This window comes from Mchenga conophoros, linkage group LG9, assembly GCF_057382185.1.
Source record: "Mchenga conophoros isolate Kocher_MC1m ecotype Shallow Benthic linkage group LG9, M_conophoros_male_GT1.1, whole genome shotgun sequence".
Classification (NCBI taxonomy): Eukaryota; Metazoa; Chordata; class Actinopteri; order Cichliformes; family Cichlidae; genus Mchenga; species Mchenga conophoros.
In genome coordinates, this window is record NC_140534.1 from 11,088,169 (window position 1) to 11,101,990 (window position 13,822).

Genomic DNA, 13,822 nt, shown 5'->3' on the forward strand with positions numbered 1-13,822 from the left:
GTTATTAACCTCTGTCTCTCTTCCACAGCATGTCTTTATCCCATCTTCCTTCTCTCACCCCAACCGGTCGCAGAAGATGGTCCCGCCCCTCCCTGAGCCTGGTTCTGCTGGAGGTTTCTTCCTGTTAAAAGGGAGTTTTTCCTTCCCACTGTCGCCAAAGTGCTTGCTCATAGGGGGTCATATGATTGTTGGGTTTTTCTCTGTATCTATGAAGCGCCTTGAGGCGACTTTTGTTGTGATTTGGCGCTATATAAATAAAATTGAATTGAATTATCTGAGGAAGAAGCAGAGTTGGTTTGTTTCCAGCTGAAATCATCCAGGCTCAGGAATTTGAATCGATCCACATCATTTCTGCTTGAACTAGAGAACATGAGTGTCGACTTACATTTGGTCTGTGAGACACATGTCATAGTGACAGTATTTGGGTTAATATGGCATTACTCACCCTGGTCGCATTTCTTCAATATCAGGCACCAAGTTCAGGAACTCGTTCTTTGCAGCCCGCGCAAGGTAGGAGGTCTCCAGAGTGGGAACCATCGGGAAGTTTTCACAGTCTGAGCAGGAGGGACTGGAGGCACGTGAGCTGTTCTCAGGGGTCCTTTAACACAAATCACACCAAGTTAGAATCAAATGGATAACCTGTCAATAACCGTTTGCAGATCGAGGTCAATGTTCCTAAAAATATGTTTACTTCTGGCCCATGGAGCCACAGCGCGAGTCCGAGAGAGAGGGGCAGGTAGAGGAAGGGGTGAGGGTGGCACTGCTGAAGCTCGTCACGGATGGATCACGTCCGATCGGTGAGATGAGAGAAAGCTGAAGTGAAACAACAGCAGGATGAGGTAGACGTCAATATAGGAACTCCCTGATGTGACACAGAAAGGCTATTTTTTTATTTCTTTGTATTATTTCTCACCTTGCAGTCACTGATGCTGTTCACCAGCTGCTTGTATTCAGTATTGAAGGTGTGTGTCAGAAGGCGCAGGCACTACAACACAACAGGAACAAGACCGAGCAGAGAAGGAAGAAGGCAGCAACAAGAACGCCCACTAAGCCCACGTTTTTCTCACCTTGGTGGCCAGCTCCTTCTCACGCTTTCAAAGGTGGTGCTGGAGATCTGCGAGGAGGCGGAGGTGGACGTGGACAGAGTGCTGGAGCTCACGCTGGGGGACAGAGACTCACTCAGGGACTTGGTGGTGGGAGCTGTTCCCACGGGAGCCGCCACTCCCAGAAGGTGACGGGTCTTTTCCACCTGGAAGAAAGATGGGGGCTAATGTGAGGTAGGGAGAAGAGGGGACGTTAGTCATGTAAAGGCCATAGGTGAGGGTAGGGACGTAGATCGACCGGTAAATTGAGAGCTTCGCTTTTACACTCAGCTCCCTCTTCACCACGACGGACCGGTGCAGCGTCCGCATTACTGCAGCTGCAGCCCCAATCCGTCTGTCGATCTCCGGCTCCCTTCTCCCATCACTCGCGAACAAGACCCCGAGATACTTGAACTCCTCCACTTGGGGCAGGAACTCATCCCCGACTCATCCTATATTTCCGTTTTTATATTTCTAATGTTTGCCTTGTTTTCTTCACTGTCTGGTCTGCCTCTGTCTTGCCTGTATGGATGCATTTACACCGAAATGTCCCCAACAAAGGATGTTTTAATTCACCACTATTCCAGTGAAACACGAGTCTCCCATCTTCCTGCTACCAGTCTGGAGTTTTTGTTCACCAAAGCACACACCAACTTCATACTGACGGACAGATCACTGCCCTTTTGCCGCCTTGTCTGACCGTGTTTTGTGGCTGTGGTTCACTTCACCTCACTCTTCCCCATTCTTGTCATTAAATCAGGCTGTTCTGCAACCATGGCAGCCATTCACTCTATGGCTTTATTCATGGTGTATTTTACCCCTTCACTAAAGGCCGTTCTCGTTTCCAACATTATATTTGCAGTGTTCGTCTATCTATCTATCCGGTTGTTCAGTGATGACGCGACGAATCCTACTTCCGGGTCTAAAGTAGTCTGCGTTTAATATGGCTTTTGTGTTGTTAACATGTTTAATGTTATGTATTTTCTTCTATTTGATCTCAAAAAGCTCCTAAAACAGTCAGTGATCCCTGTTGACCTCCCTCGGCTTTTATTACCGCTAATCATTTATTTAAGCTCAGTTTTTAAAACCTTACGATGTAACTACAGCCCAGCCCATGCAGCAGTATATGAATGACTAACCTCGTATTGTGGATGGATTATCTCAGTTGTTCTCCTGGCTGAAGTTTGGTCCTTTTACAGCATCCTGCCATGCGATTACATTTGTTTCTGACCACCGAGAACACTCACGTTAACTTTTATCGAGTGGAAAAAAAAAGTTAGCTTGTTTATATTATGCTAACATAGCTATGTCGCTAGCGGTCACGTAGCACATCATTATATACCAGCTAGCCCAACTTCAGTAACCCTACAAACGTCACTGCTGTTTAGTTTTCTGTCTTCATTTATGCTGGAAGTGATAACAGAGCTGTATGTTTTAATTTGTTTCCAAAACCCCGCAGTCAGGACATGCTATATTGTATTTAGATAGAAGCTAGCGAGCTAACTCCCTGCTAACTTCTAACTCCATTAAATGTCATAAATTCCGTTTTCATGGATGCCTGGATGTTAAACTCAATTGTTACACCTGGTAGAGCAGAACGCTGATCATTTTATTAAAGATGAAAGACTTTAGACAGTTTTTCAACTCTCAGTAATGCCACAGTGATCGTTTGATATATGGACCTGCAGCGGAGTTTAGACCCAGACACGGCTAGTGACGTCAGACTGAACAACCGGATATCTGCGGAGTATTTTTTTTAACGAGTATCCTATTTTCTAAAGCACAGCATGTAAAGGGTAGCTCGGTTAGCAGGATGCTAGCATGTAGCGCTTAGTGAGACACGCCTCAGACGAGTTGAGCAAAGACCCCGTCTGTGTACTTTATACGTGAGCAACGGATTTAAATAAAATTAAGGTTTCAAAAGACAAACTTGAAGATAAAAAAAATATATATATATATATATACACTCACCGGAGAGCCGCCAGGGTTTGCCGCTGCCATCTTGGCGCTCCTAAATTCAAAACTGCCTCTGCAGTCAGGCAGGGGAGGCGTGGAAATTGTCTTTGAGTTAGTCAAACGTTTTCCTTAGTTCGAGTAGATGATAAAAAAAATAATAATAATAAATGGGATTTTAAGTAGGACTAGGCGTTCTGTAATGATCTCTATTTAGGAGAAAAACTTAATCACTCACCTTTAAACAGCTCTCTTTTAGGAGACACACTGCTGGCTAACGGTGTCATGTGATCAAACAGCGTAATTTAATTGGCTGAGAGCCACTCGACTCGATCTGGTGCTGATTGCTCTGGCTTGGGTCATTAAAGTTCATCACTTTTGCAGTTGAATTTTTGCAGGTGAATTTTTTTCAGGTGAATTTTTGCAGGTGAATTTTTTTCAGGTGAATTTTTGCAGGTGAATTTTTGCAGGTGAATATTTTTGCAGGGAAATTTGGAGGATAAAAATTCAGTGTCATAAATTCAATGTCTAAAAATACTTGAATTCTGATGATACTATATTTCTTCCATAGATATCCGTGCTCTCTGTTTATTAATAAAAGCCAAACTTCATTAATGGTAAGTGACAGAGATCTGATGAGTTCTTGCTGGTTTGTATCCACAGGAGGATACAAGCAGCTGCTTCTGTTTGCAGTCACCGTGCACCAGTGTTGTGTTTAATTGTGTCAGTGTTCATTTTTAAACACGTTTTTTAAATCAAATGTTTATGTATACATCAAGATTAATGTTCCAAACAAATGACACTGTACAGCAAATACATACATAGACATGTGCAGCAAAAGGAATCCGAGAAGATGTTTAACTTCTAAATGTTTAAATTGTTTGTTTTATATCCAAAGTCTGTCAGTTTGTCATTCCCTGTTATTGCTGCTGACTAATCACTCAAAGTGACACAACATGACCGTGGGTCTGATTTTTCTGGTAAACTTGTTTAGCAGCCCACTGGAGACGGATACCCTGTTCTTTGAACTTTAATACTGGACAGAAAATCGTCTCCTTCCAGAAACAAAGGGTAGCATTAGAACTTGTGTGAACAGCAAAACAATGTAGAAGATTTCCTTTTGTGTCTGTGTTGTGTCTAGGGCTGCCACGATTTGTCGACTAGTCACGATTACGTCGACTATCAAAATCGTCGACGACTGATTTAATAGTCGACGCGTCGTTTGAAGCTTTGTAAGATCCCAAAAGACGCAGGAATAAGTAGCAGGATTTAAGAGTGTAATAACGGACTGAAACAGAAGATGGCAGCACTGCATGTACAAGGATGCCAGCTGCCGTTAAACCCCGAAGAAGAAGAAGAAGAAGAAGAAGCAGCAGCTGTGTCCCAGAATTCATAGCGCGGCCCAGCTCAGTTTCCAACAATGGCGGCAGCTAGTTAGTTTTAATATTACTCTTATTATTCTTTCTGGGTCACAAAATAAACGTTTAACATATTTTCAGCCGAGAATGTAGCTGTGTAAACCTCAAATATCGGCTCAGTTTATCAGGACACCACATATTTTCAAAAGCGCTCCGACGTTTTCAGAGTCCTCTGTTACCCACTAGCTCGATAGCTAGCCGGGGGCTAGGTCACTAGCACGGTGAGAACACCGGACTCCAGGCAAATTGTTTTCAAACCCACCGCCGTCTTTCGCTACTCAGGTTAAATATATATGAGTCACTTAGATAAATTAAAAATGTTGTTGTTTGGCTTTTTTTTTTTTTAGTATTTTATTTGTTCCTGAGTAAATCGGTTTGTCTGAGATTAAAGTTATAGTTTTTACACAGCTGAATAAACGTCAAGCAGACAGCTGATTATCAGAAGTGTGAGATGCTGGAGAATATACTCCGTTGTCCTGTTATATTTTAGATAGCAAGGAGTTTATTAAACTTCACCGAAACAATCTGCAAATTTCATTAAAATTGAATAAACTATCATCTTGTCTTTATTTTTAGTTAGCACCTTAAAAGCTTAAAGCTATAAGCTAATGATAGTTATATAAGAGCATATGCTGCATGGTGCAATAAGCTGTAGTTTTACGTCCAGTGGATGATGATCTGATTAGTCGACTAATCGCATAAATAATCGGTGACTAGTCGACTATCAAAATAATCGTTTGTGGCAGCCCTAGTTGTGTCACATCATTTTGGCTCAAGAGTTTACTTTATTGCTATGTTTGTTTTTTGCTATTTTATTACTACATTTGTATTGTGCAGCACTTCGGTCTGCCAGGTGTGTTTTTAAAGTGCTATATAAATGATGATGACGATGATGCTTACGGAACAGCTGAAAGACTTTAAAACAAACCTGTTACTTTAATGATATTTCTGTGGTACTACAGAGTCCAAAAGAAGTATCGCAGTAATAATTCATCCAAATTGTAACTTTTAAATGTCATTATCAGCCCAAAGGTTCACAACCAGTTCATCCCTGATAGAATGTAAATATATACAAATCTATAAATTGTATTATGTATATAACTGTGAAACAAACATAATGGACCATTAATGTATCATAATAGTACATTTCTGAATTTGGGGTATAATTCCAGGTGGGATGAGTGTCTGTACAGCTCCTCCTGTTGATGTAAAAAAAGAAAAAAGTAAATGCCAGTTTTTTTAGGTTTTCATGTTGATGTTGTAACACAGTAAAGAATTACTCTTACAGAAATAAATGTCATTTTTTCAACTTGCAGTTAAATTCATGTAACTTAATGCTGATGCTGTTGACGACTGGGGCTCACACGTCTTTTACTTTGTCTCCAGGACCGACTCACCATGGTTGACCCACAGGAAAATAGCCCGCAGGACATTCCTGACTATGACGGCATAGAGGATGAAGCTTTCCCCCCACTCCCACCACCACACTCCCCAGGCCGGGGAGGCCAGGAGGAAGGAGACCCTTTTGCAGATGGTAGATGCTGCTGTGCTCTTACAGGATTACTATGAGGTCTTTAAGATGTGATGATTCAGAACTTTGTATTTTAAATTCATGGTTTAATGAAGAATCATAGAAAAATAAGATTCAGGAAAAAAGGCTAATGTGGGAGAAATACAACCTCTCATAGTCCTTCCACAAAGCTTTTTGGAACAGCTTGATAATAATGAATTTGTTAGTTCAGCCTAGAATTAACAAATGCATGAACTGGTTTTTCAGCATCTCTCTGAGACTGGATGTTTCTAACAATAACAACACACATGTTTTTGTTTGCGTGAGCAAATGAAACCTATCAGATACTGTTCAAACCAGCACATTTCTTCTGTAACCTCCAGTCTATAATTTGTCTGGATTTAAAGATAAGCTTGAAGTTTGCCACGCTGCCAACAGAATGAGTTAGAAACACATCCTGTTGTCATGTGTTTTCAATGCAGGAGATGAAGGTGAGGTATCACAGCTGGCTGATGTCCCTACTGCTAAAAGGAGAGGCGTGAAGAGACCCCAACCCAAGCTGGACTCCCACAGGTAGCAAAGACATTTATATCACGACAGAGGGTTGAAATGCATTAAAATGCGCATTTAAATAGGAATTTGATGTCATCTTGTGTGAGCTGGGACACAAGGAGGCCAAAATCATTGATTGACGTGTGCAGACTGTCAGTGTTGCAGCCAGGTTGAACACGAGTCTGTGACTGCACTGGTTTTTATCACCGTTTCACTAATAATCGTGCACAGAGGCTCAGAGACACACTGACACACAGAGTTGTTGCAAATGTTTGAAAACGTAAGTTTGTGGAAAGAACTTTGCACAAAAAAAGTGATGTGATATTATCTGAGTGGCGACACCTGTCGTTTCGCAGAGTACTGCAGCGTCTTCTTACGCTTTAGCGGCGGGTACAAATGACTGCATCTGTGTGATGATGGTGCAGCTTCACTCTGCCAGTCATTTAAAGAAGAAAGACTCTAATACCATTGTTGTTTTCATCATTTGGATGGGCAAAATTCCCAGACTGAAAATTGTCAGAGCGTTGGAGACATCCCTGGATGTGTGTGAGAAAGATGTTTCCAGTCTCTGTACACCTATAGTGTGAACCTGGTTAGTATTGCCAACCATAAGTCAGGCTCGTTCCCAGTAGTCTCCCAGTGGGTGTTCCAGTGGCACTCCTCTGTTACTGTTCTGTTCACAATGTTCCTGGACAGAACTAAGTTATACTAAATCAAAGGATGTTAAATAAGCTTTTAAGTAAGAACGTCGATTATACTTAGGATAAAACTTGCAAGCTGTATTAAAGAAAAACATAGATTTTCATTTGATAAAATATTCAAATTAATTGCAACTTTGCTATAAATATATATATATATATATAGCAATTTTTTATTTTTTATTTTTAGATGGAGAAATTTGACTATTTCTCATTATACTGCCTTATGTACAAACAGGTAGGAAAAGAAAGGTTGTGGGCACCCTGAAAACCAAACACCCTACCCCCCCCCCAACAAGCTACTGCCTTCTGAACATGGTACATCTGAAGGCACTGACATTTCCATTCAGAGGGTCTGTCTGTGTTGGCCCTGTGACAGGCTGGCGACCTGGCTGCTGGGATGGGCTTCAGCCATCCACGATCCTGAATTGGATAAGCCAAATACGCCTGGATGTGCTGCTAACCCTGCTTGTAATCCATTAATGGTTTAACTTAGTCTTAATATTTTTTCCCAGGCTGATATCAGATCGAGGGCTTCCAGCTCTGGGCACTCTCTTTGACAATATCCAGTTCAAAGGCAAAGGACACGAGGTAGGATATGATAACATCTGTCCCACCAATTACCAGATGTGAATGAACATTGGTTTTTGAGCTAAATCTGTTTGGCCTGTCAGCTTTTAATTAGATGTCCTAAATTTGGTTTGAGACTAAAAGGTCAAAAGTTGCCCTTTCTGTCGTGGTCAAAAATGAGTGAGGGGAACCAGAGGTTGGTTTACCAAATTAAGATGTCTTTTGTTCCAATGACTGGAAGTCATTTTTTAGTGGGAAGAAGAAGCGTCCTATCACACACAGCCCTCTTTCATATCACTACTCGCTGTTTTTGATGTTTGCCCCATTAGGCTGCAGACCTGCGGCTGCTGATGCAGAAGATGGAGAACTGGGCCCACAGGTTGTACCCCAAATTGCAATTTGAAGATTTTATTGACAAAGTGGAAAGGCTCGGCAGCAAAAAGGAAGTGCAGGTGAGAGGAAGCAGTAGAATATTTCCTGCAAGCGTGTGGGATTCCTAATGTTCAGAATTTGTAATTTTTTACTCATTCTTCTATAGACATGTCTTAAACGAATACGACTGGACATGCCCCTGACACATGAAGATTTTACAAGTACAGATGGTAAGAAGAAAAATCATTACTGATGGGGATACGGTGGACTAGGGCTGTGCGATATGACCAAAGTCTCATCTCCCGATATAAGAATTCTATCGTCCGATAACGATATAAATCACAGAAATGTAACATTTTCTGTCAATTCTGTGAATCTCGACTTGCGTGAAGTGTTTCCAGCTGCGCGTCATGTAGCTGGAGTCGAGTGTTTTAACCGATGCATGAAACGACACATTTTTAGACAGAAGTTGTAACGGCGCCGTTTTCTTTGTGAGTATTTATTACACGGCGTGCTGCGGGGGAAAGCCTGTTCTAACGTTTGAGTCTAAGGTTTATTTTTTAGCACCTGGCGGCTCTGTTTTACTTCTCATCCGTAAACACTCTGCTCTTTCACGTGATTCCGTTTATTTTGAAAAGCCTCAACAGGATCTTGAGCTTTATTCTGAAAGGTTTATGTGGAACATAAACAAGCGGACACGCGATGGTTTTACCGTCGTTGTTGCTAACGACAACGCATAAAAACAGGCGCTTGTCCGTCCGTAGTGTGGTTATATATAAGAGAAAGAGAGAACTTTACTACAGTGACATCAGAACCATGAAGAAATATTGCCGTAAACAGTTTATTTTGCGACACCACGAAACAAACGATAGCGTAAAATGAAATAGACGTTTTTGTATATATCGTTGTATCGAACAGCCCTACGGTGGATTCACACCTGCAGGTGCACATAGGAAATACTTGCCATATTCCACAGGACTTAATTATCAGCACTGCTTGAAATTGTGTTCAGGTGCTGGTGACGAAGAGGTACAACGTGAACTGGAAACATTTGGGGATCCTGATCTGTTCAGCAGAGAGAGTTTTATTAATGCTCCCCAAGGGCAGATTGCCGAAGCCCTCGCTCCCCCACCTACTCCCTCTCTGACCGAAGAGCAGCAGAAACGTATTGAGCTGAACAGACAGCGGGCCCTGGAAAAGAGGCGCGCACGCCAGCAGCAAATTGGTAAGAATGGCAAAAATGTATCATACAGCTGGGACACAATATAACAGAAATAATTAATGATTCTGCTACAAAACATCCAGCGAAGGTTCATAAGGATCATCTAGCTTCATTGGTGTATTAACTTTATATGAAAATACAAAAAGCAAAACATTGAATGTACAGTATATTGCCAAAAGTGTTTGCTCATCTGCCCCCACACTCATATGAACTCGAGTGACATCCCATTCACGACGTCCGCCTGTGCAGCTATATCAGCTTCAACTCTTCTGGGAGTGTTTATGGGAGTTTATGACCATTTGTAAGGTCAGACACTGATGTTGAAGGCCTGGCTCCAAATCTCTGCTCTCATTCATCCCAGTGGTGTTCTGGTCAGGACTCCCATGCCAGAGTTCATGTCTTTGTGGACCTTGCTTTGTGCACTGGTGCCCAGTCATGCTGGAACAGGAAGAAGCCATCCCCAAACTGTTCCCTTAAAGTCGGGAGCCAAAATGTCTTTGCATGCTGAAGCATTAAGAGTTCCTTTCACTGGAACGAAGAGACTGAGCCCAACTTCTGAAAAACAACCCCGCACCGAAATCCCCCTGCCACCAAACCTGGAGCTCTGTTGTCCTGGCAACTGCTAAGTTGACTTGTCTATCGGCTTTCCAGATTGAGAACTGTGATCCGTCACTCCATAGACTGCATCTCTCCTGTTCTAGAGTCCAGTGGCGGCGTGCTTTACACCGCTGTGTCCCATTGCTTTGCGTTGCACTCTGTGATGTAAGGCTTGGACTACAGCTGCTCGGCCATGGAAATGGATTCCACGAAGCTCTCTGTGCACTGTTCTTTAGCTAATCTGGAGACCACGTGAAGTTTGGAGCGATGGACTCCACAGAAAATTAGCAACCTCTGTGCGCCTCAGTATCCACTGACCCCCACTCTGGGATTTTACGTGATCCACCACTTGATGGCTGAGTTGCTGTCGTTCCCAAACACTTCCACTTAGTAGCAGCAGTCTGCATGCCTAGGTGCTTGATTCTATACAGCTGTGGAAGTTACTGGATCACCTGAATTCAATGATTTGGATGATGGGTGGTGAGTGAATACTCCTTACAATATAGTGAAGTGGATCTAGTGTATATATCCACCAGAAACCCTGAAGGTCGAGTGACGAGTTCCCGTATTGCACAGTTCGTCCAAACCACCAGAGATTCCTCACATTAGTGTGGAGTTTGGTAATAAGAGGCAAAGCATGTAGAAAACATTGATTTCTTTACTGCCTGTCTGATGTCAGCTTCAATTAGGCGTAGTATTTTTGTTTTTGCCTTACACTTGTGATCCAAACTGTTTTTACTTCCTCTTTAGTTAAAGCGGAGCCAGCTGTCTGCGATCTATTGTCTACAAATCTTTAACAGTGACATTAAATCGTTCTTCAGGGTCCTCATTTACTGCAGAAATGATGTAATGTGATTTAAATGAGACCCATAGAAAAGAAAATGACCTGTTGATCGGTCTCTATTATGAGCCTTCACCCATAAAAATGTGTTTACAGTTTATAACACTAGATGGTGATATGAGACCGTTTCCATTGTATTACCCGAGCATGATTTACTCATCGACTTTAAACTTTCACATTTTAGTCATTAGTCCTCCTTAAGAGGAGCCAATCCACCCCCCCCCCTTTTTTTTTTTCTGTCCAGTATAGAAACTAAACAGCTGACATCGTTCGGGTAGTGTAGCTTCCAGAGATCTGAAGTTAACGTGAACTCTGGAGGGCAGTCAAAAGCTTAATTTTTTATAATGCAACATACTATTATTTACATACATATTATTTTAATAAGCAGTTTCAGGGTTCGTGCTGTTTTAATGAGTGTTCGATGGAAAACGACACTGAAGGAATTTGTACTCTTGAGTCACATGACAGTAAATAATTTCGAGTATGTGTACATAACACAGGCTAATGTTTAAAACTATGATTATTATTTTGCTAGCTATCAAACTTGCTGGAGAAATGATTGAAATGCACTGAGTGTGATAGAGTACGGCAGTGCTAGCACAGCAGTTAGTTATGGCATGGTGATTTATGCAGTGTGCTTTAAACTTGGCTAACATTACTTAGCAGTAGCAGTAATATTAGTGACTTCACTCAAGTGAAAGCTTTAATCGTTAGTCCGACACTTAACTAGCCAACTTAAGCCTTAAAGAAAAACTGGTAAAAAGAGGGACTGATGCATGTGGGCACAAAGAAGCCATTTCTTGTGCTGCTGAAGTTCCCTGGCTTTCATTCAAAATGTGTTTATCGTGAGCACCGACACATTAAACCATTTAAAAATTATAAATGGCTTTAAGCTCACATTGATGCCTGTGGGGCTCTATCAGCCACGGAGACGACAGACACATTTTAGTGTTTTAATGAATGAATGTTTCATACTTTAAGGCTGCCTGTTTATTTAAGGGAGATGAACAATACATTATTATTTGACATAATTCTATGACAGGTGATGGACTGAATAAATAGATTTTAGGTCGATGTTTGTGCGTTTTTAAAGTCTTATATGTTGAATTGAACTGAGTGTGTCATCTGTTCAAAGCCTCCCGTCAGTGCTGTTCTCCATGCCTGTCTTACTGTACATGGTGTTATTAGCACAAACACTTTAAAGCTGATCATTTAGGACTGTAACAATAATCCAGAGAGCAATGTAGTCAAACATCTCACAGTTAGTTTTATTGGGAATGAACTTTGACCTGTTAGGCCCCCAGGGCTTTTCTGAGCTTCCTGCTCGAAAATGAAGAGGCCAAAATAAATGGAGTATTTCTCTGCAATTACAAACTCTGTGTAAACAGTCTTGGTATCAAAATAAAGCTAACGCTTGTGAGCTGTCATCAGAGGGGTAAATATTACTGCAGATGTTACTATGTCAAAGTTACTGGGACTCAAACATAGAAAAAAATGATTATTTCCCTCACCTAATTTTTAAAAGTATTTTATAGCTTATATGCTATAAAATATACTTTGGGTCACATTTAACTCCAGAAAATCATAAATCAAAATATGGATGTTACCTGTCCACAGATTCATGGTGATGTAACTGCTCTTTTAACTGTTTGGTGTTTGTAGAAATGGTTTACAGCTGAGATTCAGAGGCTTCTGTGGACACTCATGTCTGCACTTATATTTCTGACCTCGTGTTATAACCGATTAAATGTGATCTCCTCTCTTTTCCCCCATTTTTGGTGGTGTGGGTGCTTAACTAGTTAAAGTACCAAACATCTGTCTCCTGTTGTTGTGTCACGTAGGAAAGAAGCATCAATATCTGATGAGCAGACTTGTTCATTTGTGCAGATTTCTTCTTTTGTGTGGTTGTTTTTTCCAAGTGGAGATGAGCATCTCTAACAAGTTGATTTGTTCACATTTGCACATCTGCATTTTTGAGAGAAATGAGTTTTTTGAGTTTGTGCACTATATGCATATAAGACAACCATTTCCTTTTTCAGTATTTTTGTGTGGTGCATTTTTCTCTGTTTTAACAAAAGAGGAACAAAGAACATTTAAGTCAACCTAAGACGATTTGTTTTAATTTTTACATGGTCTTACTGAGGTGATGCAAAGTGGAACATGCAAACTGTTTTTTTGGTAATGTGCTGGAAAAGCTTGATAATGGACCTTGAAAGTGCTTAAAGTGCTTAAATTTGACCCTGAACAATGAGTTTGAACCCTGCAGTTTACAGTTTCATTTTTCATTATCTCAGCTTTGCCTGTCTTTTATAAATCGTAGTAGACTGAGTGTGTCTGTGTTGACTGAAACCATCACTGTTTCTAATTCTCAACCCTTTCAGGCCCTTCAGCCTCTCAGACTGCTGACATGTTAGGAGACAAACCTCCAGCTGCATCCTCACCAAATGTCATCAAAGGTTCTACTGATGGAGATGAAACTGTAGAAGATCCTGACCTCGAGCCTTCCAACAACACCTCCACGCAACAAACCAGCCCGCTTCCCCCCAAAGACTCTGAGCCCGCTGAGGCTGAGACCGGCCTCAGCCCTGAGCAACAGCTCAGCAACGACTGTGTAGAGGGGGATTAAAGTTCACGTGCAGCAGTTTCTGCTGAAAAGCTTTGGCAGTGAGCAGATTTAAAGGTTTCCCAATGTTCGTGCCTGCTCATTCGAGTAATGTTGTGCATTTCTGGTGGTTTATATCTTGAGCACATGTTCCTACTGTGACGTCAGCTTTGGGTTAGCAAAGACATTTATAATCAATGGAAATAAATGTTTTTCTTATTTTTAAAAGTCCAAATCCTAAACGTATTTACCATGTGTTGGTATCTGTTACAGAAAAATATTTGAACTGATCCACAGTTCCTGCTCTGATGCATCTTCTTTCTCCAGTTTCACTATTGGCAGAATTTTGGTTGCAAACATGTTTCTATAAAAGGCCTCTGTGTGTGTGTAGTATGTGAGCTGTCA

At 41.4% G+C, this 13,822-nt stretch overlaps 2 protein-coding genes across 2 annotated transcripts; both read left to right on the top strand.

The window, feature by feature from the left end:
* Positions 1 to 700: 700 nt before the first annotated feature.
* LOC146566825 (uncharacterized) lies at positions 701 to 7,349 on the top strand. Its single transcript, XM_085285824.1, has 4 exons — positions 701 to 797; positions 921 to 1,231; positions 5,840 to 5,987; positions 6,446 to 7,349. Exons 1-4 carry the CDS (start codon positions 701 to 703, stop codon positions 6,538 to 6,540), a joined length of 651 nt encoding a protein of 216 aa, XP_085141950.1. The 3' UTR covers positions 6,541 to 7,349.
* A 179-nt stretch (positions 7,350 to 7,528) lies between these two features.
* LOC146566826 (TIMELESS-interacting protein-like) lies at positions 7,529 to 10,036 on the top strand. The gene is made up of 4 exons (XM_085285825.1): positions 7,529 to 7,566; positions 7,729 to 7,804; positions 8,113 to 8,235; positions 8,322 to 10,036. Exons 1-4 carry the CDS (start codon positions 7,529 to 7,531, stop codon positions 8,406 to 8,408), a joined length of 324 nt encoding a protein of 107 aa, XP_085141951.1. The 3' UTR covers positions 8,409 to 10,036.
* The last annotated feature ends 3,786 nt before the right edge of the window (positions 10,037 to 13,822 follow it).